Source organism: Frieseomelitta varia, unplaced genomic scaffold (assembly GCF_011392965.1).
Source record: "Frieseomelitta varia isolate USP_RPSP 00005682 unplaced genomic scaffold, Fvar_1.2 scaffold_566, whole genome shotgun sequence".
Classification (NCBI taxonomy): domain Eukaryota; kingdom Metazoa; phylum Arthropoda; class Insecta; order Hymenoptera; family Apidae; genus Frieseomelitta; species Frieseomelitta varia.
This window is the reverse complement of record NW_025110330.1, coordinates 3,561-30,678: the sequence shown is the minus strand read 5'-3', so window position 1 is coordinate 30,678 and position 27,118 is coordinate 3,561. Positions and strand designations below refer to the sequence as shown.

General features: G+C 38.2%; 1 protein-coding gene across 5 annotated transcripts in view; it reads left to right on the top strand.

The window, feature by feature from the left end:
* LOC122534009 (teneurin-m-like) overlaps window positions 1-27,118 on the top strand; it is a 294,594-nt gene that overhangs the window by 266,671 nt on the left and 805 nt on the right. For all 5 annotated transcript variants that reach the window (XM_043664254.1, XM_043664256.1, XM_043664255.1 and 2 more), the window contains one exon: window positions 19,788-19,970. In XM_043664254.1, the coding sequence (XP_043520189.1) occupies window positions 19,788-19,970 (183 nt within the window). The remainder of the gene's footprint in view (window positions 1-19,787; window positions 19,971-27,118) is intronic.

The following is a 27,118-nucleotide window of genomic DNA, read 5'->3' as shown; positions in this document are numbered from 1 at the left end:
GCGCGTGCAACTCCCGTGAATTTAGTTTCTCCGGGGACCGTTTAACATACCGATGAAATTCTCCCGATAAAGTGCTCACGTGTTTACAAAATGCGAGTGGCAACCCTCGGCTTCGTTATCGAAATGACCGTCCGCTCCTTCTCCTTTTCCCATTTTCCCGTCGTTGACCCACATCGCGTTGCGTATTTCGTTTAACAGGACGGCGGGAGGGCCGTTTTCAACTCTCACTTATGCGTGATTTTTCACGAGCGCGTTGTAACTTCGGAACGCTTAACACAACGAGCGATAACGAGTAATAATGTCACGTACGTACGTTCGTTAAGTGTAACACAGCCGGCTTTTTATGGAATCAATCACGCTAACAGCTTTCACGATAAATAGAAAGAAAGCAGAGAGTTGCGACACCGAATCGTTGGAAATAACCGGGCAGGGTTTTTGCTATTTTTGAGACGAGTCCCGATAGCGAAAATATCACGGTTACACGCTATCGCGGCGACATTTTAACGTCGTTTCGTTTTAATTTTGCTGTTTTTTTTTTCTTTTTCCTGTAATATTTCCTTGAAACGGAGCTCGATTCGCTATTTTCGTAGCGGTGACTTTTGATCTTCGCAGGGAAGTGTGCGGATATTTTTACCTTTATTTCTATGTTTAAAAGGTGATACCATCGGGGGGTATTTTTGTTCGCGAAGGTGGTCGATTCTCTTTCGCCAGCTGATTCGTCACAATCTTTGCAACGAGCCGTTAAAACTGTGCCATTTTTGTTGAACTTTGAACATTGAGGAAATTCTGACTTTTCGTCGTCTACGAACGGTTGAAAACGGTTTTCGCGTCACTGAATCTATCGCGGTTTTGAAGATTAACATTTCTTCTTTAAACGGTCCCCTCGAAGCTTGCCGCCATTTTATTGACCTTCGAAGATCAGAGTTTAACGAGAAAAATCCAAAAATTCAAAAATTCAAAAACTTGGCTGTGAAATTTTCCTACGTTTCCGGAGAATTTTGTTTCAAGAATAGAAATATCGCTGAGAACATCTTTGAAAAACGAAGACACTCAAGATGGCTTTGCGCTTTAAAAAATGACGAGCTATTTTTTTTTTACAAACAGCTTAAAGTATCGACGAGTTTTCATCGATTGTTCGAATGTATTTGCAGACCAACTGTAACATGTATATATTTTTCACGCTTCCCGGGATAATTAGGTGTAATCTACGACACAGTCGATCGAGCAGATGATCCAGGCAGGGGCACGGTCAGGAGATAGGATAAGTCGTTCGCGCGCCTACGCGATCTGTCCTCTCTGATTAACTTTCAAGGTTATCAAGTCTCGCAGGCTGCCACATCGCAACGGGCTAAATAAATCAGCGGTTATCGATCGTCGTTAACGCTGGTATCGTCGTCGTTGCGAGATCTGACACAGTATTGCGTGCGCTGTAATACTTTGGCTCTTCGTCGAGAACGGCACCTGATTACTTCGATCGAAGATGAATACCTTCACGTTCCGACGTACATACGTGACAGGTGTAACGATCAAGCGAATCCTCGATCAATTACTCTGCAGGATACAGTTTGCAAGTGTAGCGCTTATTCACCTCGATCAACACGAGGAAATTGATTCTCCGATTGGAAAATTCAAACTAAAAAAAATTTATATTTACCTTGGTGTAATTATAATTCGAGAAATTTATAATCACCTTGATATAATTATTTAATAAAATAAAATAAATAAAATTTGTTATTATTTCTTTGCAAGAAAATTAATAATTATTACACTTGATTATTATATTATATTATTGATTATTATATTATTATATTAATACACGGTTCTTACCGTACATTGAAGATTAGTAATACTGGCGGGAAATTTAAAAATCTCTTCTCATTCAAGCTCAAGAAAAGGTTATGAAACATATTGACATAAATTGATAATTATTAATATAATATTAAGAACACATCGATAACAATATTAATGATACCAGTAATTTATAAAATCGTACGTACGTAAGAGAACGTATGTACATACATTGACGAATTAATTAATCGAATTCAAGTACGTCGATGATACTTTCCCGCAAAGATACTTTGCTGCAAATCTACCGATCGAAAGGTGACAAAAGATTTTGTACAGTGGATCGTCACTGTATATACCGAGTTGCTGTTGTTGCTGTGGGTTGCTGAGGATGTTCGCGTCGCACGAGGAGGCAAAGGGGGGACAGGCAGGCAACAGATAAATTGCTCGTTGAAACGAAACGATCTCGTCGACTTTGTCAGAGCTACCGCGTGGGTGGGAATCGCGCTGAAATCGTGCGCTCGGCGCGTTTTCAGCCGCGTTACGTCGCGCTCCTCAAAAGGACACGAACACCACCACGGGGTAACCATTTGGTCCCGCCGTTTCGCGACTCGTGTTCCTGTTTTTTTTTTTTTTTTTTTTACGACCACTCGTGGAATTTCGGAGATTCTTTCTATCGCCGCGATAAATTCATATATGGTCACTCGCAGAAGTTACGTACGTATGTACATACGTTCGCGAGATACGTTCGTGACCGTGATTATCAACACCAAAACATTGTGAATCGACGATTGAAACATAAAATTTCCCATTAGAGACGTTAAAGTAGAAGAAACAGAATAAATTTATATTACAACGTTGGCTGTTTCACAATACGCTACGTTTTCTAACGAAAATTATAAATTGGTCACTTTGACCATTTTGGTAGTTTCTGAAGTAAAAGAAACAGAATAAATTTATATTACAACGTTGGCTGTTTCACAATACTCTACGTTTTCTAACCAAAATTATAAATTGGTCACTTTGACCATTTTGGTAGTTTCTGAAGTGAAAGAAACAGAATAAATTTATATTACAACGTTGGCTGTTTCACAATACTCTACGTTTTCTAACCAAAATTATAAATTGGTCACTTTGACCATTTTAGTAGTTTCTAACGTAAAAGAAACAAAATAAATTTATATTACAACGTTGGCTGTTTCACAATACGCTACGTTTTCTAACGAAAATTATAAATTGGTCACTTTGACCATTTTGGTAGTTTCTAGTGTTAAGTTTGGGAAATCGTGGTTGTTCACTTTTCAAATTCGAATGTCGGATACTAATGGAACAATAATCATGATGAAATTGAGGAAATTTCGTACACTTCAGGTCCAAGTTATTCAATGGACCACGAGCTTTCTTATATTTCTGTACAAAATGAGAGAGATATATATAATAATTTTTCACCGTACGATTATAATCTCAAAATTCAGTGACAAAGAAAGGAGAGTAAAAAAAAAATAGGGATCGGTGCGCAAATAATTTTCGCATTCTTTTTCATAAAATTCGCTCTCTCTTTCTCTCTCTCTTTTCAAATCTTCTCGCTAGGAAGGACACGCATTCACGTCACGATAAAACAGACGCTTGTTTATGAAGGGCGGCGTGCACGCTGTACACTCTAAACAACAGGTAAACACGCGCTGTTACACGCCGGAAAAGTCAGCGGAAAAACGAGCCTGGGAGGGGAAAGCCGGCTTCTCGCGTAAATCGCGAAATATAAATTGCGAACCGTAGGGACAACGCAACAATTATCATACTCGAATAACGAAATAACGGAAGGAAATTAGATGATGGGAAAAAATCGAGATGAAAAGTTATTTGGGATTAGAACTGTTGCTACTCGAGTTCCTTTTATGATTCTTCTCTAACAAATTTCTGCAAAAGTACTACTTTTCTCTTCCTCTGTGTTATTAGACATCTCCTTATTGACAAGCATCTTTTAGGAAATTTTTGCAAAATTCACTTCCCTCGAGTACGTTCTCGCGTGCTCGAATTTTTCAGCATGAAATTTCGGGAATATCCGCGCAAAAACTGTGCAAAAGTCCTCGCAATATGCTCGAATATTTACGAAAATTCTAATCTATCCAACATACAGAATTACACGTCGAATTTGCTTGCACGTTCGACGAGTATAATTCCCGTGAAATATTAAAATTGACCGAACAGCCGGTGTTTTAGATTGCGAATTGAAAAATTAATAAACCCCTTACCTCCCCCCTGGTTTAATCTGCGAATATAAATATGGCGAGATACATTTTTAATACAAATGGAACGCACGTTCCGCATAAATGTAAAAATATCCGCGGAAAACCCCTGGACAAATAAATCGATAATCTGACTGACGAGTTAACGCGTTTATCCGAGTTAATAGGTTAAAAACAACCGGGAACAACCGTCCCTTGCACTTGTTTCATTAAAATTGATTGAAATTGAAATATTAAATTTTATTCGTTTAATACCGGTCATCTGTACACTTCGTTCATAAACGTTTCTTTTTTTCTTTTTATTTATCTCTCTCTTTAATAATTTATTGGATCCATGCTACATTATAATCTGGAAAATATGCAAGTTGTGTAAATACGCGCAAGTTACTTTAAATCTTTTTATTTGGACTGATTTCGGTGGAAATTGCGTTTGAAGGAAAATTTCTCTTTTCTTCTGTTCTTTTTTTTTTTTTTTTTTTTTTTTTAAAAAAAAANTTTTTTAAGTGATAAATTGACTGAAAAAGAAAGAGCTCTCTATCAATGGAAATAAACGAAATTGAAAGACACGATTCGGTGACAAACATAAGAAAAGATCTTGCAAATTCCTTGTTGCGAACATACAAATTACAAGAGGATCAAAGATTTGAGAAGTTGCAAGGAAATACAAAAAAAAAAAAAAGGAATCGTTTTAACGCAACTTAATAAATCAAGTGCCTCTTGATAACTTAATCACATTTTCACACACACGCGATAAACGACCATAGACCGGAGGAAATTCTCAGAGAGAATGATGAATAAAAGCAGTCTTGAGACGAGGCTCTCGCGCTGGCGCAAACGAGTCGTCTGCGGTTCACAATGGCTGTGGCAAGAGGGTCGGAGGGGATCCGATAAACGATTGGCCGCTCCGTAATAACTCTTTTAACGAGCCGATAATGCCTGAAGATGAAAAAAATGAGCGTTCGTTTGCCGTATTGGAGGATACAAGGCAACGAACGAGACGTGGCTGGAAAAGAAAGGAAAGCGAAGAAAACGAGGAGCACGCTTCTCGCGAATCTGGTAATCGAATGATATATTGCCCCATTCATGCTGGGAGAGTGTTTCGTAGAGAACAGGAAAAGTCCACGGGGAAATGGGCCGGGGTTTAATTCGTTTCCCATTAGAATTTATGTGTTGCGCTGGAACAACGTGTTAGTGGGAAAAGGAAGTGCACGGAGCGTTTCAAAAAAAAAAAAAAAGGAAAAAGTTGTAGATTGAGATTGCGTCTTTGCCTGATTCTTTGAGACGATCATGTCCAACTAGATCAATGACACAGTTACAAGTTTTCGTTCGTCTTTAAATTAGATCGTTCTCAATTTGGAAAGAATCTTCTCTCATTTCAACATTTCAATTGTAACAATTTTGAATAGCTCCGCTATTTTTATACGTTGTGTAGACGAGTAAAATGATCTTTAGTTTGAAGTGTATATAATGAACAATATTTTTTGCCTGCAGATCTTTAAACTTTACAAAGATTCGTAGAAAATCATTCCTCACGGCTGTCTGTAATTTAACCGAACGCTTATTGAACGATATTTTTGTCCATAAAGCTATCTAAATCTAAAAACTGTATTTTATATTTAACCATATTTAAATTTCACTGTGTTTGAACTATCGACGACTAAAGCGTGAAATTTCCGTCAAAGATATCAAAATTTGACGAAAGAACCTTATGACACAATAGAATGCAATTTTATATGTACATATTTTACGAAAAATCATTTAAATCTCAAAAGCAAATACATTGTCTCCCGGCTGTAAAATTTCTAATAAAAATTATAAATATCCTAAATAAATAACCTAACCTAAATCTAACCAAACATGAACCTAACCTAAAAAAAGAAACAGGCGATCAATTTAAATCTAACCTAACCTAAAAAAAAAAAAAAAAAATACAAGCATCGAACGAGATTTTCATTCAAGCAAGAAACTCTGAAATCGTCGCCGCGAACGCCGAAATCAAATAATTTTCGGCCCTTATTAAACGCCGCCCCATAAAAACGACACGAAAAGGCGGCGGTTCTTGAGGATCAAACGCGCGGAAGCACGGTCGTTCGAGTGGACGTTCAAGGCACGAGACATCTCGCAGCCTCCCCGCGTTCTCTCTTTCATCCAAAGGGAAAATCCAACACCCGTTGGATCGTGGAAAAGCCATCTGGGTTTTCGTGGTGTTCTCGCGAGGAATTTCTCCTCGAAGAATGGGGAAAGGGGATCGTGGAATCAAAGGAGAGTGAGCGCGCGCCGGTCCGTGTGAATTCGAGTGCGGGTCTTTGGGAAGGGGGTGGTGGAGACAGGGAGGAAGAGATCTTGAAGGCCTGTGTGTACTCACGCGTCCGCTCGGTTTTTCCCCGCGCGGTGGAAGAAAGAAAGCGACGCGAAGGGAAAAACGCGACCGGGAACACGCTCGACTTCCACTCATCGCCGATTAACGATCCTCGATTAGAATTTACTGACTCGTGAAATCGGGCGTTATTGCCTTCCGTACCCCCTTCGTTTCGCGCCATCTTTGTTTCCTGCGCTTCGTCGTCCGCTTACTTTAGAGGAGTGCCATTTCGCCTGTCTACCTCTGGAATTTTTAACTTTGAAATTGAAACCAGGCCGCGTCTTTCGAGGCTTCCCGAAGTCGGGTGCGTTGCACTCCGCAATATTTCCAACTTCTGAGTTTCATTTTCCATTGTCTGTTTAAATTTAACTACTAGGAAGTGTAAAATTGACGATTTCGTACGTCGGAAATTTATATTTAACGAATCTGTCGTTAATTACCTTTGTCGCCTGCTTACTTTGGAGAAGTACCATTTTTTTTCTTTTTCCTTCTGAAGTTTTTAAGGAATTTTCTGCAATATTTCAGACTTCTGAGTTTTATTTTCCATTGTCTGTTTAAATTTAACTACTAGGAAGTGTAAAATTGACGATTTCGTACGTCGGAAATTTATATTTAACGAATCTGTCATTAATTACCTTTGTCGCCTGCTTACTTTGGAGAAGTACCATTTTTTTTCTTTTTCCTTCTGAAGTTTTTAAGGAATTTTCTGCAATGTTTCAGACCTCTGAATTTCATTTTTCGTTGCCTGTTTAAATTTAACTACTAGGAAATGTAAAATTGACGATTTCGTACGTCGGAAATTTATATTTAACGAATCTGTCGTTAATTACCTTTGTCGCCTGCTTACTTTGGAGAAGTACCATTTGTTTCTTTTTCCTTCTGAAGTTTTTAAGGAATTTTCTGCAATGCTTCAGACCTCTGAATTTCATTTTTCGTTGCCTGTTTAAATTTAACTACTAGGAAATGTAAAATTGACGATTTCGAACGTCGGAAATTTATATTTAACGAATCTGTCGTTAATTACTTTTGTCGCCTGCTTACTTTGGAGAAGTACCATTTGTTTCTTTTTCCTTCTGAAGTTTTTAAGGAATTTTCTAACTCCAAATTGAAATGCGTAGATTTTGCAATGCTCCAGACCTCTGAATTTCATTTTTCGTTGCCTGTTCAAATTTAAGTACAGGAAAATTGACGATTTCGAACGTCGGAAATTTATAAATATTTATCGTCAATCGATCAATTCTCATTTCAATTATTGAATTATAACGTTTAATACCGTTCTCAACGTTGAGCTCGCGATAATTTCGAATTCCAGTTATTCCTCGGTCGTCTATTGAAATTCGCGATCAATTAAAAATTAACGACTGAGAAAAGAAATTTTCAATCAGCAACAGTAGCACGTTGTGTACAGTGTACGTATTAATATTCGCGAATAATTTTACACCGCGTTCACGTGAACTTCTGCTCACCGTGCTCATCGTAATGAAGCCGACCTTTATTCAGCAGTCAACAAGTATAAACGATTTAAAGTGTCAAGTGCCGTGGGGATCATTGATGACCGACATTGTATTTTCCAACGACGCCGGAGGAGTCATCGATAATTGGTCTCGTCGGACTTGATTAAAACGTTTCCAACAAATCGTCTCTGATGTTTGTGATGTTTCAAGCAAGCATAAAAGCTACGACAATAACGCAGCTATTCGTTGTATTAAACGATCGGTGTAATTCGGTGATATCGGGAAAGTTGGAGGTTCGGTGACAAATGTACAACGAATCTTCTTGGGGATCAAATGTGATCTCTGTCTCGAGATTTTCGTGGAAATATATCGAATCGAACTTTCAAAGTGTCAAACTTCTCTTTTCCCGCGATTGATCATCTTCGTTGTATCGAATCGAAGATTTTCTTTTTCTTTTAAATGACAAAACGAAGCTTAAAAGTCTTGGAACACTTTACCATCGTGGTTAATGAAATTTTTACTATTATACTATATATGTATTAATATACATTTATACATTTTGTTGTTTCCTTTCGTGTAAAGTGTCGTTTAATTTTTTTCGAAACAAATACGCTGTTATGCTACTTGTACACTACTCGTCGAAGACTTTACAGCAATGATGCATGTACGTATGTACACACGTGTATGTTCACGCGAAAATGTACGTAGTCGAAGGTGAAAGGAAGGAAACAGGAGGGTAAAGAACCACCATAGTGGCCTCTGCTATACCTTCTATCCCTCTAAACTTTTCTCCCTCGCCATCCACCCCTCGCGATTCACCTCACCCTATCTCGAGCTTTGGCCAGGCAACGCTACTACCATCGTTGCCCTCCTCTGGCTTCCAATTAAAATCCTTTCGTCCATCATGGCCCTACATTCTCTTTCTCTGTCTCTCTTGACACATCTATCTTCCTTTTTCTATAGCCACAGTCAGCCTGCCCTTTCAACATTTTTCAAGATTTTTCTCCTTTAACGGAAGGCAAGTCGAATCGAAAAGGGAAGTCGAGAGGACTTTGCGCCCTGGTCAATCGGGGGATGAAAGTTTACGCGTAGCTGCAACGCGCACGACCACGTTGGTGCTTTTCCTTTTGTTCAGACTTTGACTCGTGAAAGTGTGCTTCGATTGTGATACGATGATAAAATTCAATGAAACGAGCGATAAAAGGTTCGAAGCTGGAGGTTTCTAGCTTCGAAATGAGATCTTTTACTTTTCAAATCACTGCAGTTTCCCTATTTAATCAATGTCACTTGTTTGTCGTATTTTTCAAAATTATTTTCACACACACACACACACACACACACACACACACACACACACACACACACACACACACACACACACACACACACAGAGAACATCATTTTTATTCATAGAAAGAACATAACACGATACAAATAATCTGTATTTTATTTAACACTTGGCTTCTGTATTTCCCACCTCGGTTAACGACCGATTTTCATCCACGATGCTTTTCGTCCACGTCCTCCTGTGTATACCCAATATTTTTCCAAGTTTCTTGCGTAAACGTGTAAAATACGACACGTACGTGTTTTATACGTCAACACGTGCACGCGCGGGTATCATTCAACCTCGTCTCATTCTCTCTTCGTCCCCCCCTTCAATTCTTCCGTTCTGTCCCCCCGTTTTTCTACTTTTCCTTTTTTTTTTTTTTCCTCTTTTCTTTTCTACCTCCTCCGTAGCCTTAAACAGTGTGGAATGGCGGCGAGGGTGGTCGTTTTTTTCAGCGGACAGAGTGGAAACGACGAGAGAGAGAGAGAGAGAGAGAGAGAGACTGACTGGGCTAGGGGTGGAAAAAGAGCTTAATTCGTTTCCCATTAGAATTTACGCGCCACGGGAATAAAGAGAGGCTGCGAAACTGCCGGTGTAAAGAAAGTCTGAAGGGTGGAAGAACCCGGACAGAGAGGAAAAAGCTAGAATTCTCGGCGAATCGTTCTTTCTTTCGACGTTGTAACTGCGTATCGAGTTTCGCGAAAAGGGTAGGAGGGAGGGAGCTATAGGGAGGGAACACCGTGGAAAATAAAATTATCTTTGCCGAATACGACGTGAGAACGGGAGAGGAAGATACGAAGGAATCACGGTTCGAATTCGGTCGATGTTCCGCGCGAAAAATCGAAATTTTCGCTGCACGATTGAAGTATTATAGCATGTATATGCTCCAACAACAATAGTACAATATATTCTCTATTATAATACATTATAATTAAATTAATATATAATATATATTAGCTTGTTATCTACTATTATAGTAACATGATTAATTTAATATCACAGTGGATCAATATGGAATACGGAAGTATTACAATAGTCTTATTTTAATCAATAGTCAAGTCGAGACAGAGTTTTCGATTATAATAATTCAAAATTAAATTCAATTGCCGTCGCTGTATATTACAAAATGTTATAACGCAGTTGATGAATATTATAGTATTCATCGAACTATAAATATATTAAATTTCATTGTCTAATATTACAGTAATGTCAATTCAACGTTACAACGGAATGATGTTAAATAAAATCTGCGCATTCTTTCAGTATACAATAAGAAATATTACTTATTGCATAGAATAGAATGTCATTGACAACCAAGTGAAGAGAGTAAAACGATTGACATAATCATCATTCAATTATCCAGAAGTAGATCCAAAAGTTTATCCTCGCGATTTTGCATAGGTAAACGCATTCTTGCAAATTACAAAATAAATACGTATGAACGTATAATTACAAAAGTTTTATATTTCCTTGTATCTTACATTCATTTACATGTTAGGTTAGTTCGAAATTTCCCAAGAATCGAATTCATTGCAGTCGAAAGACACACAAGCAACAGAGGTAGATATTTCGATATTTAGATATTTAGACATTTTAGATAGATAATTGACGGATGGCCGATAATTTACAGGACCGGTGACACGATGCCACAGCGTTTGATTGTATAATAATATCGCGAACGCGGTTGATCGGTTAGTATTCCAAAGTTCTCGTGAAAATTTACCGGCAGCAGAACGCGTAACCCGCTCCGGCTGCTATATCAATTTGCAGTAATTGAATTGCGTTTTCCATGAAATATACCGTTCGCCGGATAAAGTGGCGCTATCAAAAGCTCCCCCCCTTCCCCCCACTCGTTCGATTCAACTCGTCACAAAAAGGAAAATCATTTTTTTTCCCCTGCCGCCCCTCTTGTGAAAATCGCTTCAAACTAACATTCGTTGCCTCGATATTAAGCTTCGTCACTGGTGGAGTTATCTAAACACGATGAATCGTTCTCGATGGAGAACATCCTCCCTTGTACACACGGTGGCCACTGAAAAACTGAAGGGTTTGAAAAAGCTAACTTGTTCATTTTCAGTCTTTTTTATTTTCTTTCTTCCTTTCTTTCTGGTAGGTTATAGAATACTGCAAATACCGAAAAGCATCCATTAATTATATCTCCAAATAAAATAATAGAAAATTAACGAAACGTGTGTTTGTTTTATATTGTTCAGTGTTTCAGTGACCGCTCTATACTGTTTCGTAAGTGACAAGTGTGAAATATAAGTATAAAAATCTCGTAATTAGTAAATTTGTGTGATGTAATATGTAGGCATTATGTAGGTAATATGTAGGTGGATTTATGTGGTGTTTTTATGTATCGTATATATTGTAGATATAATGTATAATTATACGATAAATATATATTTTTTATTTATATTATATAATATATATATTTTATATATATATATATATTTATATCATACTCATATATATTTTATATTATATATATTTATATTATATTTTTATATTATTTATATATTTTATATATGTATATATAATTTCCGCGGAATTTCAACGATCGCGCTCGCAGAAGTAGAAAGTTACTCGTTAAATAAAATACGATAGTTTCATAGAAACGACGATAGAAGCTGAACAGACTTCTGAAAAGTGGCCTGACACGCATCGTATCGGCTGATAAAGGGACCAGAAATATTCTTTCGATAATATTTTCGCAGAGGGGGCCTGGGCGGCTCACGGCTGGCTGCCTGGATCTACGAGAATATAATTATCTCGCTAGCAGACAGGATATAATTCACATCCTGCGTCAGAAGCCCTTCCGGAAGTACGTTTTCAGTCGGGACACGTCGATCTTGCCTTTTTACAGACACTATCTATCTCTTCTCTCTCTCTCTCTCTCTCTCTCTCTCTCTCTCTCTCTCTTTCTGGAAAGTTTCGAAGCGTCGAAGTTGAAGACTTTGGATCGGCTAGCTTGGAAAATTCACAGACCAGGCTCTATTCACCCGTCGTTTCTCGAATATATATACTCCAATGTGCAATATATTTTCTCTTTCGTTTCTTTTCCAGGGGAGTAAAATAGTTGTAGATAATTGTGTACATCATTCATACGATAATGATAATTTTAGCTATTGGTGTTTCCAGATACAAAATTTAGTTTACGTGCCGAAGGTATTTTTTCATTTAGAGTATCTCGTACGAAATTCAGAAATTTGGAACGTGTTACGATGTCAAACGAAATGAATGAACAAACGTTTCGTTTACGTGTACAATATTTAAGTGAAAAATTGAGAAATAAAATGAATTGGAATGTTGTTGAGAAATTTCTCGAAAAGATTGCTCCTGAAACTTTGAACGCTAGTGGACTAAAATGCCCATGTAACTTGCAAAGGAAAAAAGCACGTCCAAATCCGTATAGAATATTCGTGAGAAGTCACCGTACTACAGATCGATTACTTTTAATAATTCTCGTCTCATAGCCATCGAACGTGAAGGACAGAATTGCAAACCCTACTTATTACACGAAAGATGAAACGAAACCGAACACACGGACAGACGGACGGACGGAATAAATCCCACTCGTGGCGTGGAATTAATTTTCGTCGGGAAATCACCGGGTTGCCCCGGTGTTAAATCGTTCAGAAGTAAAAACGCGACGCGATGGAAGACGACGTTGGCGTAACGTTTGCCCTGTATCGATGAGGAAGGGAAGGGAGAAGTGAGGGAACGATTTGGATCGCCGGTCACGTATCGCCAGAGCGAAATCGACGTATTTTGGGGAGCGGAACGGAGGAAAATGGACAAGGGTTAGCCTCGTGTCTGGATTAGCTTTCGAACCGGAACGAATTAATACTATATCGAGCACGCTCTACGAACGAAGAGAGAGAGAGAGAGAGAGAGAGAGAGAAAGAGGGAAAAATGTGTGTGTGCACGCGTGTAAGTCCAGGTTTTTCCCGCGTGATCGCCATGGGAATCGCGATCCCGAAACGAATCCGTGTAATAGGATTGAGATCATGGAACAATTGCATACCAAATGCGACTGGCACGAATTGCACGCATTAAACGCCACGATTTGTCTTTCTGTTTTTTTTTTTTCGTGTGTGATAGAGTAGTCTTTCTTTTTTTTTTTTTTAGGACAGGTAGAGTGGCTTTTTCTTTCTTTTTTTTTTTTTGTAGACTTCTTAACGTGTGATGATTTTGGGCGAGAGGGTTTCGAAATCGTGACAAATAAATGATGAAGATGGCTCGTTTTTCTGAAAGTCTGAACCACGAATTTAGGATTTTCAGAGATTTCGTGAAAAAATACGATTTTTCGACTATTGACTCGAGTTTTCTTTTTTTTTTTTTTAATTGTTTCGAGCTGCTTATTAATTTTAGAGTAGTTTGTTAATTCCGGGCTAGAGGACAGTCCATCAACTTCGTATTTCAATCTCGATATTTCTACACTTCTGGCAGTTGTCTAACGACACTTGTCGACGACTCTGGAAATTCTATCAGTCAGACAGTTCTACTCTTCCGACAGTCCGATTGCAACAAAAATGATACATTCTCGCCTGAAAAATGATCAATTTGTAATTTCCACCGCTGTCGCCACCCTCGCCTAAGGGGAAGAAAAAAAAAAAAAGAACGGGCCATCCACGCGACAGTTAATCTCGAGCATCCAACAAAAGAGCAACGTAAAAATCACGAGACCTCTCCCTTTCTTCCTCTCGTTCGCTCTTGATTCCGATCGAAGACGGACGTACGCCACGCGGAACGAAAAAGGATCGCGAAAGAGAGAAGGGAAAGAAAAGCTTCTTCAGGTACCAAGGCAAGAGAGGCCTGCTCCCTTCTCTAATAAATTCCATTAGACATGGGCTCTTGCGCTCCCTATATTATGTTACGCGTTTTCACGTGCATTCTCAATGGGCGCGCATCCATTACGCGGCCCGGTGTGACAACAACCGTCCTTGCCTCGCTCATTCATCGGAATCCTTTTTTTTTTTCCTTTCTTTTCTTTTCCTTCCCTTTCTTCTCTTCTCTTCTTCGGGGCCGTTGCGCCCATCTCTCTCTCTCTCTCTCCCTTTCTCCAACGGCGTGTTGAGTTTTTGGACATAGGAGAATCCTAGGCGCAGGGTGTAGATTCAACCGAGTATAATTCGATTCAGACAGTGGGGCCCCGCAGTTTGTTCGGCAACGTGTGCTTAGTTTTTGTACTCCCGAGTACGTTCCGAGGAGCGGCCATGAATGAGGAGCGGCCAAAAATTTCTGCGCGTTCGCGGAGAAATTGGAAAAACCGCGTGTTGCTATTATTGATAATGTATTTTAATGTAATTAATCTGTCGATGAAACACGTGCTGCGTTTTCAAAGAGCGAATCTTATCCAGAATCTTGTCAGTTTGACGAGGCAATCGTTACGTCGATATTGATTAAAATTCGATGTACGATTATGTTACTAGGAAGAGTGTGAGTACTATGACAAAGATTTCTAAAAGTCGCTGAGAAACTCGAGATTGTTGAGGAACGAATCCTCCGTCCGCCACTTTCGCTTTTCCACGTCAAGCTGAAAAACACCTTTAACTAACCGCAACGCTCGAACTGACGAAAAATTCCAACAGCACACACTCTGGAGAGCCACAAGAGGCGAAACACCCAGTGATCCATCGATCACGCCATAAGTACCCGTGCCCGAGGAATCATCTCAATATCCTTCGATCCACTTTCAAAGTCCAGGAGCCGCCCTCCCAGCCGAGCAAGTATACACGAGTAACTTTGGGCACGGCGACAGCAGGCAGGGCAACAGAAGAGGAAGAAGAAGAAACTGCAAGGGAAAGCATCGAACCAGAAGAAGAGACTCCTCTTCGCGGCACGTCGTTATTCTTCCTAATAGATCGGCGGGAGTAGTCATTGTGCCGGTCGTTACACGGCCGATCCTTTCTTCTCTACGGCGATCGGGTCGCGTCAAAGGGAGGAAAAGAGCAACTGGCACAAAAGAAGCGTCGTTCGGCCAAGACCGGCCGAACGCTTCTTCCACCTCTCCCCCCTCCGCCCCTCGTCCCGTGTAATTCAGTATCCAGGATGAGTCTCGTGCTGTACAGGGCGAGCACGTTGCCCTTCGAGGAACCCACGGTCCCCATTGCCGAATCGAATTATGCTCGGTTGCTTGAACTTCGTTGATCCTCTTCCCTCGAACGTACAGCGTCATGGGATCAGATACCTAGAGCTCCTAGAGAGAGAGTGGCTCTCTGGCAAGTATTTCACGTTAAAAGCGTCCCGATCCGTACTTTCGAGGAATATTTTGGGAAATATATGTATTTTATTTATATGTTACATTATTTTGGAATATTTTTGGAAATATATATATTTTATTTTTATATTACATTATTTTGGAAAAAATATATATTTTAGTTATATATTACATTTTATTTATATATTATTTATATATTACATTATTTTGGAATATTTGGAAAATATATATATTTTATTTATATATTATTTATATATTACATTTTATTTATATATTACATTTATATGTTACATTTTATTTATATATTATTTATATATTACATTTTATTTATATATTATTTATACATTACATTTTATTTACATATTATTTATACATTACATTTTATTTATATTTTATTTTATTTTATTTTTTTTTAATTATTTGTAAATGTACAACAATGAAATCGCCGAATCGAATTGTACTCGGTTATGCTCGAACCTGTCTTTAATAATGATATTCAAGAAAGTGTTTCATTAGAATTGTGTAGTTTCTCAGGTAGAGAATGAGATCAGTGTAATATTTAAAGTTTAAGAAAGATGGATTTAGTACAACGTTGGTAATTTAATCGCCAAATGGATTCTCAGTTTTAATTTATCTAAATCTTGAAGTAAAATTATCTAGAGCTTCAAATAAAAACATCGGTACGATTATTAATGGTATTCCACGTATGAAATGGAAAAAGAAATGGCTCTGTCGCAGTGACAGCTTGACGAAGGGCTTCCATTCTATCGCAGTATGGAAATATCATTATTTCCAACAATATATGGACGATTCGATGGAACTCGTTTCGCACGTTGAAGTTTCCAAGGAGAAAGACTTCGCCAATCTGAAGGGCTAATCGTTAGTCTCTCGCTTTTTTTCTCTCTGTCTCGCCCTCTCCCACCCCCCAACCATTCGTGAGGGAATTTCGATTCGTGCTCCGTTTGCTCCCTCCCAGCAAGAGCACTCGACCCTTTTACGAGCGAACTTTCTCAGTTTCGACATTTTCCCCCGAGGGGTGCGCCGCCATTTCGCGTTACCAGCGGCGTGCATCGGTTCACCGAAGAAGCCCCGAACATGTAAATTGCTGGCGTAACGCCGAGGTGAACGAATACGCCGGTATTCTTTCGCGCATCATCGGACTAACGTTATTAGGCAAGTTCCGGAGGTCACGGGATACGAGTGTTGTAAAAATGTGTAAAATTCTAATGAGTATGAAGCCTGTCTTCAGGTAATTTTTATTTAAGTAACAAGGTATTAGTAATCGCAAAATTGTGGAATTTTTGGATTTAAATTGATACAAAATTTAGGTAATTTGTATTTAGGTGAATATTAGTAATTAGTAAATTTAGTAAAATTAATGAAATTATTAGTAATCGTAAAATTATGAAATTCATGGATGTAACGTAATACAAAATTTAGGTAATTTGTAGTTAGGTGACAAGGTGTTAGTAATCGTAAAATTGTGAAATTTTTGGATTCAACGTGACACAAAATTTAGATAATTTTTGCATTTAGGTAATTTGTATTTTGGTAAATATTAGTAATTAGTAAATTTAGTAAAATTAGTGAAAGTATTAGTAATCGTAAAATTGTGAAATTTTTGAATTTAACGTAATACAAAATTTAGGTAATTTATATTTAGGTGAATATTAATAATTAGTAAATTTAGTAAAATTAGTGAAAGTATTAGTAAACGTAAAATTGTGAAATTTAACGTTATATACAAAATTTAGATAATTTGTATTTAGGTGACAAAGTATTAGCAATCGTAAAACTGTAAAATTTTTGGATCTAACGTTTGCGTATTAAAATAGTAAAATCGCAAAGTGGCACGGTGAAATTTATAAACTTGATATCATAAAGTATCAAAAGTTCCGAAAATTTCCAAATTTTCAGAAACATATCAGTAATTTTAACAAGATAAACATAAAAATATCTCATTTGCTGGAATTTTATTTTAAATCGTATTAAAACCATACAAAACCATAAAACCTTACTCTCTAATAGTAAAACCTTAATCTCAAATAGTATTTATTAGGTACTTTTCCTCCATGTTTTCTCTAGCTTGCAACACCAAAGACGTGAAGCTTGGTAAATCTCTCTCGTAGATTTACGTCAATCTTATCACGATTTGATACACACTCCATATTCTCGTAGCCACTTCTCCGGTAGCCGTTCGATTCCCGCGCCCAGATCAGCCAGCCAGAGTTCTTTATTCGTTCAGGTTTCTCTCCGCTTCCTGTTGCGCAGCAGTCGATCGAATGTCAGAAGCACGTTCTTTAAAAGGTGTAAAAAAAAAAAAAAAAAAAAGAAGAAGAAGGGAGGACACGGAAAGGATCCAGTTCATTGGCTAATAGAGGAGAACACGTAAAAAGAACACGTCTCGAGTTTCTTCCACGGTCACCCTATCCGTGGAAGCACTGGTCTGTTAGGCGTTTTAGATCGTGCTTGCTGCGATACAATGAAAAGAGAGACAGAGGAGAGAGGGTGCTTCGAATCTGACCGGGCTTATAATCGAGTTAAACAGCCGAAAGACTGCTCCACTTTCTCGGCATCGGCTTCGAGGAAATCTAAAAATGCGTCCGACTTGCCCGAGAAACTAAATTTATGGAACCGCTACCTACTTTCTCCCTTTAAACTCCTCCAAATTGGAGTTTAAACTGGAGAAAAGCTTCTCGTTGTTAGTCAGCATTTTTTTTTTTTAAATCTGCCGCGTTTTCTTCTGGTTATTCCAGTTTCTCGGACACTTCTTTAGAGTTTTCTCTTCTCGAAGTCCTCGATCTCTTTGCTTTGAAATAACCTCGCTTCTCAGACGCCATTTTTAAACCTACCGCCCGCTGCATTTTTCAGCGCCATTTTTAAATCTATCGTGTCCTTTTTAACGTCGTTTTAATAATAATATTCCTTTCAACCCATTAAAGATCAAGCAACAATTCATTGATGTCCTTCAATTATAAAATCCAAGACATCGTGATTAAAAAGATAGTTGGAATTTTAACAATAGCAATACTGAAATTGTGCAATTTTATAACGCGAATTGAGCCTAACATTGGCCCTTGATATATTGACAGATCATATAATCTCCAAACTTTATGATAATTCTATTACAAACGACACGATCAAATTTCGATCGGCAAACTGTGTAAAAGTACAGAATTAATGTATTCAGGACTCCAGCGTCGAACAGTTGTCTGGAACGTCATACATTCGTTGGTACAAGTCACCAATCTGGTATATTGCTTCCTGAAGACCATCAATCGACGCGCGTGGTTGGAGAAAAAATTGTTATAGAAATTCCAACAAACACTGTCGATACATCGCTGGCTGTGTGTGTGTGTGTGTATGTGTGTGTGTGTGCTTTTTGGAAAAGTGGAGAAGAGTATAGAAAAAAAAAAAAAGAAAAAAGAAAGAGAGAGAGAATGGATGACATTGTCATAACTGGCGCAGAAGCAACGTGACAAAGTTGTGTGTGACTGCCTTCGAAAAATTTTCATTTCGCATGGTTGCACAGAGAAGAGAAAGAGAGAGAGAGAGAGAGAGTTTCGCGATTCTGGGTCACTCCCCCCAGCTCTCGTTGTAATCCGTGTAACAGCGGCGGAAGCCTGGCTGTGTGAAACGTGCCTAATCGCGAGATCGGCTCAACCCTTTCGCCTCGATGAAAACCACCCTGGCCACCTGCCCAGGATTACATAGTGCGTAGGCATTGTTCGAGTATCTAGAAGATAAAGATAGACCTGGATATAGGTAATCCCGACCGCAACGTTGTCTTGCTTTGCTTTTTTTAGATTTAGGAATAGAACTGCCGCGTCGATTTGACGAATTTCATGTTCAATGTTCTTTTTTTTTTTTTTGTAAAGACTTTTTTAATTTACTGACGATCGAAATGTAAAATTGGGAATTAAAGTACAAAAGAGCACTCGTATAGAAGGGATGCGTTTCCTTTCCTTCGTTTTTTCGATTAGAACAGAGATGAAAGTCCAAACGGATCTGGATCTTTTGAACATTTAGTGTATCATCTTTTATTCAACTCTCTCGTTCTAATTCCACTGCTGAATAGATTGAATGATTTTCAAAATCCTCAGCGTTTTAAAGGCCAACTTTAGGCCAAAATGAAATGGAAAAGAGAAAGCATGTAAAAATCTCAGGAGTGAAACGTAAAATAAACGTAAGCGAGCAGGGTCGATGAAAAAGTCCAGATTTTAAAATAAGGAAATAGGTACGTTGCTCCAAAAGTGGAAATAAAAGGTTCCAGAGGGAGAAAAAGAAGGAAAAAGTCTAGATGTATGATATAATTTTCGAATCTAAGTATATGTCGATGTCTGAAAAGTTTTTAGTAATTGACGAGTATTTGGTTTATGGGTTGTTGCAGGGTGTTTGTTGGACAATTCGGCGCCGCGGGGCCCGCCCGATGTGCCACCCCGTAATCCTACAATGAGTCGCGTCAACGGAAGATTGCCAGGAAGTCACGCAGCCAGCGATCACGAGCGTGATCCCGACCTCCAGCCGTCCTGCCTCGTACGCACCTCATCCGGCGGCTTCTACAGTATACCAAGTGAGTATTAGGGGTTGTTCGACACGCTGATTTTGCAAGCTGCGGATTTTCTGACATTTCATGCGAAATACGAAAGCACGGAGATACAGTATAACGAGCAAAAAAAAAGGGGGGAAAATCGTTATTAAAATTATTATTAAATAATGTTTAAATTATTAAATAATGTTAGACGAGTTAATAATTATATTTACAAAGATGTACAAATAATTTTATAGTATAGGGATTTGGTATACTATAAAATTATTTCAAGGGTTGTTCAATTATTTTGTCACTGACTTATGTCACTGGCTACGAATTTTCTTGCATTTGTGTCTCCTTGAAATTCGAAAGCATAGAAATATCGTATCGAGAACGTATATACGTAATAAAAATATAGAGAAATCGTGGTGATTACATTACATTAAATTAACAATTACATTTGCAAAGATGCACAAATAATTTTATGGTATATACCAAATAAGTAATTAGGGGTCGTTCAATTATTTTGACACTATTTCCTTGCATTTGTGGAAAACTCGAAAGCACAGAAATACAGAAAATGTATGTAATAAAAATATAGAGAAGTCGTAGTAATCACATTACATTAAATTAATAATTATATTCATAAAGGTGTATAAATAATTTAGGAACGTAGTATGGAATCATAACGATATGTATCTACTAATAATAATTAATATGATATTATTGTAATTATAATATTTACCGAACGAAACAATTGTTTCATGCTTTTGAAATCACGTTCAAAAAAATTCGCAGCCTATTGAGTCACGTTGAAAGCGAACAACGAAGACTATAAAGACGTTGAGGAGGGGTTTCACGTCCCTGAGACAGTATATATTGTACGTATTACTGCTTGCTCAGCTCGATAACTGTTTCAGCCTATTATAACAAATCTAATCGTCAATTTGAAGCAAGTTTCAGTCGTTCTCTTTGTTGTTTTACACAATAATCAATGAAACAATTAATTCAATTTAATTTCAACCAAATTACACACGTGAATAACGCTATCGATTCTCGCGAAATCTTTCGAATTAAAATTCGAAGTGAAATCATCGCAGAAGAAAGAAAAATGATTGAAAATCGGGGAAGATCTCCCGCCTTGAAGAGGAATTAGAAATCCTCGAGTGGATTCTTCGAATTCTTTGGGAGTGTTTGCCTCGGATCTCTAAACAAACCGATCCGCGGATAAACGTAGGCGAACTTTACACCGGATTCACATTTTTCCGAGATCCGGAGAGCTTTCCCAGGATGATATCGGTTAAAAGTGTTTGAGAAACAAATAGCCAGAGTGTAAGATTGACCGCCAAAGAGGCGACAGTGGATAAAGATTTCTGCTTGAGACACGTAGCTCTTGACTTTGCAGCCAAAGCAAACTCTCGTAGCTTTTGCACTTTCTCCCCCTTTGTTTTCTTTTTTTTTTTTTTTTCTTTTTTTCAAACGGACGCGCTAAAAATTCGTGAAACTACGTGCGAAAAGTCGGTCAACTTTCATGAAAATTTTCGAAATATTAACTTCAGAGTATTAAGGCAATTGAGTTGTTTCACTTCACCAAACATTACAGTTCTTGCAATATTAAATGTTGTTTCGTTATGCATGATAAATATTGTTAACAAGTATATTTGTTCACGATATTGTTAACAAGTGTCAATAACAAATATCGTTAATAAATATTATTATAATTTAATAAATATTGTAATTATTACGTCGATGCTACAATCGAGTTTCCTACATATATATTACAATGAACGGATTTTATTTAAATTTCCGTCGGTCCAAAGAGAACAGAACACTGTCCCTATTCTTCTAACAAAGGCAAACAGCCCTTCCAGTTCCACGAATTTCGAGAAGTGACGCACATACCCAAGTGAAAAAAATTTCTTCACGAAAAGCGAATATTTCTTGAAAACAGGCCGAAAGTCCTGGCTTGGACGATAAGATAAGAGCGGCTGAAAAGAAACTCGGTCTTGGAAATTATCGCACCCTCTGTCCGCCATTGGTTGCCACTGATTACAGCGTGTATACTACCCTCGTCAGAAACGTCAGTCACTTTTCCCCATTCTCGGTTAAGCCTTCTTATTACTCGTCCTCGATGGAACACTGTCCGTGTTATCGGTGGACACACCTCCTCCAAACGCAAAGTTTCGCTTCCAAGAATCGCTTTTCCCTTTTACTTTCGTTCGCCAGATACGAAGCCAGAGCGATAGCTTGACTAAGATCCACTCTCTTTTGACAGAATTAAGGGCCAAAAGGATGTACATATAAATAGGTTGGGCCAAGTTTCTTCTCACCTATTTTTTTTTTTTTTCTTTTTCTTTCTTTTAACGAAACATCGAAATGTAAGAAGGAAACTAAGTTTTATTAATTTTAAATTGAATTTAAGGTCAGACGTGATTTTTTTTCATACGTATTTTTAAGTTCAACGTGGTTATGTTTTAAAAATCTGCAAAATTTTTTAAAACATTTTCTTTTTAATAATACAACAAATATATTTAATATATATGGTAGATATATGTTTTAAAATATATAATTGAAAAATTCACTTTAGTATTTAAAATTTTCTCTCTTTCATCTGCGTTGCTCAAACACGAATACCAATTGAAAGTCGACAATCTTAATTTCTCACTTTGGACGTCGCAATTCTCTGTGATTTCCGTACATTTCTGGATCGTGTCGATTTCACATACTTTTATGTATTCGCGTTCTTCGGAACGGACTCGGAAAAAAGATGGAACGTGGATAAACATTAACGTACATTTTCACTCTGGAGTCTCTCGCGAACGCGTAAAAAACACCATAACGGTTAACGTCTTGATGGCGCCCGTGAAAAACGTGGATTTGCATAGAACAGCACGCTCTGATAACCGAAAAACCATCCCGGAGGGACGCTTGGGACCAGCCTCGCCCCGACATACCGACTCACTCGAGTTCACCGTGAACGATAACCCGTAAAATGGCGGCGCTCTCCGCGGTCCCCAGAGACGACTGGAACAACCATTCGACAGCCCACGGTACGTCAACCGTGCGGAAAAACAACGACGCGAAATCCGGGCCTCTTGACGTCAAGCTTCGAAACGTTTTACTCACAATGAGACGCGTTCCTTTCGATTTTTCACGGCCGTGAAGCACGGAGGGAAGCCTGGAAATTTATCCACGGTTTTCAAAAAGTCTCGACGATCTTCGCTTCACATGGTGTGTGTGTGTGTGTCTCTTTCTCTCTCTTCATGGTTTGGAGAACGGGCAGGACACGGTGATTTATGATCGCTCGGCTTGTTGACCCTCGGTTATGACAGTGGTCTGGCGCTTATGACCTTCCGCAGAATACCGTAGGCTTCTAAAGACGATCATCGTCGCCTCTTTCTCTCTCTCTCTCTCTCTCTCTCTCTCTCTCTCTCTCTCTCTCTCTCTTTCTTTATTTCTCTTTGCTGAAAGCCTGGTCATCGACACGGGCCACCAATCTTCCCCGAGGGCTTTTGTCGCTTTTGCCAGCGCACGATAGCGCCGCGCATTTTTCTCTCTTTCTCTCACTCTCTATCTCGGCTTTCTCGAATCTGTCGCTGAGGAGTGTTTGCGAAACTTCTATGGTCATTCATCTTTTCCAACGGTTAGGTGAATCCGTGTACACATTGAGGCCGCTGTGTCGTTGTTTGAGGATGTACGTACTTGTATGTACACGTGTTCCGATGTTCTCTTTTTTTTTTTTTTTTTTTATTATTTTGCGGCGGATAGAATTCTTTAGCAGCATTCTCTTCTCACCTTTCTCGGTGGTTCTGGTGAAAATTTGGACTTGTTGTCCGCGTTGGAACTGCGATCGATTGGTAGAAACAGATTCTGAAATCCCATTGGAATACTCTGCGAAATTCTTTCTTTGTATGACATTTCCTGTTACTTTAATTTCCCAATTTCTTCGTGTATTGTTCGAAATTTTCCTTGAAAATCAATCAATCTTGCTGGTTTAAACTACGAAATGTTCTCCTTATTTTTGTTAACAATTTCCTTAGAAACACCTACTAGTGATACAGTATTCTCGAACATTTTCTCTTATTTTTCCAATTAGTTCCGTTTATTCTTGAATTAAACGAAGCACTTCACGTACTTTGTGATCTCGAAATTTTCCCTTTCACACTTTAAACTAGTCGCTCTTTCTCTCACTAGAACGTCCCTCTCTCAATTTTATTTATCTTTGCGTTGAAAAGAAAAAAAAAAGATACATAATTCTCTTCCTTTTCGCCTCGAGTCCACCAAAAGTTCACCCTTTGCTAAAAATTTCCAAGTTAAGGACCAACTTTCAACGAATCAGGGTGAAAGAATCGTACTGAAACACTCTTGGAAAACCCTTTGTTTCGTTCGTGCTCGTTCCAACTCGCTGGCCTTACCCTTCCGCGCGTGTATACCTGGTGAGCAGGAAATCGAAGCGTGGGAAGACGAAGGTCCGCAAAAGCAGACCCCATGCCGCTAATTGTAGTTGTTGGCCAGGTCGTTCGGCCCCAAAATCCGATGATTACGGCATTTAGGCAGATATCCCGTGATTATGGGGATCCTGGCTTTTCCCTCGTCGCCCATTCGTTTTGCTTCTTTGCCGGTGATTATCGTGGCCAGCACGAGACGACGCCTAATAACGAGAGCGAGAACACCGTGGAGAAAAGGGACCGTGTCTATCGGTTGGCGTGTCAGAATCGCTTTTAATCGCCGGATCAGACCCGCCGTGATTTACCATCGCGCTGCGAGAGAGAGAGAGAGAGAAAAAAAAGAAGTACAAGTTTTTAACGCTTAATAAAGGCCCCCGATTTTGATCAGTTGAGGCTGTGATTGATCATTGGTTCATTATAGAGATACATATACGTTCCTCGAGAACTTGGTTTTTTCGAAAGATTCGTTGAAATCAGAGGGTATCGATGATTTACGATTTGAATTCGAATTCAAGCGTTGTGTCTAACTGGGGGATATTTCCGACGAAAAGTTGGATCATTCGTGCTTCGTCTCTGTTGATTTTAGATCCATATTGGAAGATTTATTAAAGGTAGAAAATGAACGTGTTAGGCAGACTGATATAGTGTTATAATATTTTGACGAATGGAGCAAATTTTTACTCATTTCATTGTTTCATTTTTTTTTTCTTTTCTTAATACAACATACACATAAATTCATAAGTTATATAATTATTAAAAAATTATATAATTATATAATAAATATATATAAATATATATAAAAATAAATATATATAAATATATAAAAATAAATATATATAAATTCATAAATTTATAAAGCTACAGAATCTGCAAATTTTGAAAATTTACACGTGGGACAGGACAATCAAACTGCTGGTACGATTTAAAAAAAAATTCGTTTATTCCTTAAATAAAGATTTATTCCTCGCGAAGAAACGTTACCCCATCATTTCAACAGATATTTCCATGCTGGTCTATCAATCGAAAAACCCCTCTCAAGGGACCAAGGAAGGATTTGTCCATTTCCTAATCGTCAAACGAACAAATTGAAGTCGTCAAACTTCGTCAAACTTCTGACAATCGCGCGCGCACGCTCGAAACACGCGACAAGACTGAGAATACAACGAGAGGGAGAAGGATTTCGAGGAAATTCTGAGACAATGATCTCCCCCGCCCACCCTTCTCGCACATCAGTATTCATTATACAACGCCGTTTTCAATTACCCGAAGGTTCGAAGGAAAGTCTGACGAAAGGATCGATGAGTGATCCCGCTAGAAAAACCGCCGGTCGTTTACACGCCTCCCCTCCCACTCCAACTCTCGGTGGATCTTGCGGTGTTTCCTCCGAGGTGTTGGGTTTTTCTTTATGCGCGTTATGCTGTTGCCCGCTTGAAATTCAAACCGAAACCGCCACGATGAATCATGTACTTATCGATTCAACACGGCAGCTTCGTTCGACTGTCTCGCTTCTTCCTCTTTCCCCTCTTTCGTCCTCGCCGGGAGCACCGGCGAAAAGAAAAGGAGAAGGCTCGTCGCGTCTCGCATGGCAAAACACGCGAAACATTCCCCATTCTCTGTTTCAACATGCGTTTCGAGGGAACATGTTTATTGTAGAGTTTACTAAATTTTGCTACGCAAACATTTCTAATCGTAATTAAATGACGTGGACGTGGATGTGGAGTTTTGACGGTAGAACATAAACGGTGATTAAAATATAAAATTGCCAGTAAAGGTATTAAAGTAGGAGAGATAGGATAGACTTTATGACACAATGGTGTACACACATTTTCATTTATACATGAATAAAGATAAGTTATATATTATAACTTTATATTACTGAAAGTTATATATTATAACTTTATATTACTATTTGATATATAGTAATTATACATAATTTATATATTAACTAATATTTATATATTAATTAACACTATTTATACATAATTTATATATTAACTAATATTTATATATTAACATAATTTACACTATTTATACATAATTTATATATTAACTATTTATAGATAAATAAAGAAAAGTTATAATATATAACTTTTTAATAAAATATATATTATATTCAATATAATATATAACTAATCAATAAAAATATATATATATATATAATACAGTCAATATAATATATAACTAATTAGTAAAGAAAAGTTATTTAAATCACTAGAAACACTATTTCACGCCTGTAAAAAATAGAAATTGGTCATTTTGGTAGTCCCAGTGCGAAGCATGTTCGTCCATCTTTAAAGTCGTCTTAATGGCGATGAAGTAAAATAAAATTACTGAAACGGCGAACCACCAGTGCACTGGATAATGATCGAAAAGAGTTTTGTCTTCAGCATGTAGTTACAAATTACTCGAATGAAATTACAAATGAACGCACTCTCTTAAAGTTCGCCTTGGTTTTTCAACCCTTACTCGCTCAGTGGTAGTACATAGTAGGAATTAAGTAAATTCAATGGCGAGGGGCATCAGTTTGCCAATATACGCTAATGCACCTGCTTGCCTGACGCGGCTAAAAAATTTACCCCGAACCTGAGACAAATTAATTAACCAATACTCCAATTACCGAAGGTGTCGTAAAGTTTCACTTGTCTACGATGGCGGCCAGCCACTTTCAAAGTGCGTTGATACCTTTTCTTTCTTTTTTTTTTTTTTTTTTTTCTTCTTTCCTCTCCGAGTCAGGAAATTTCG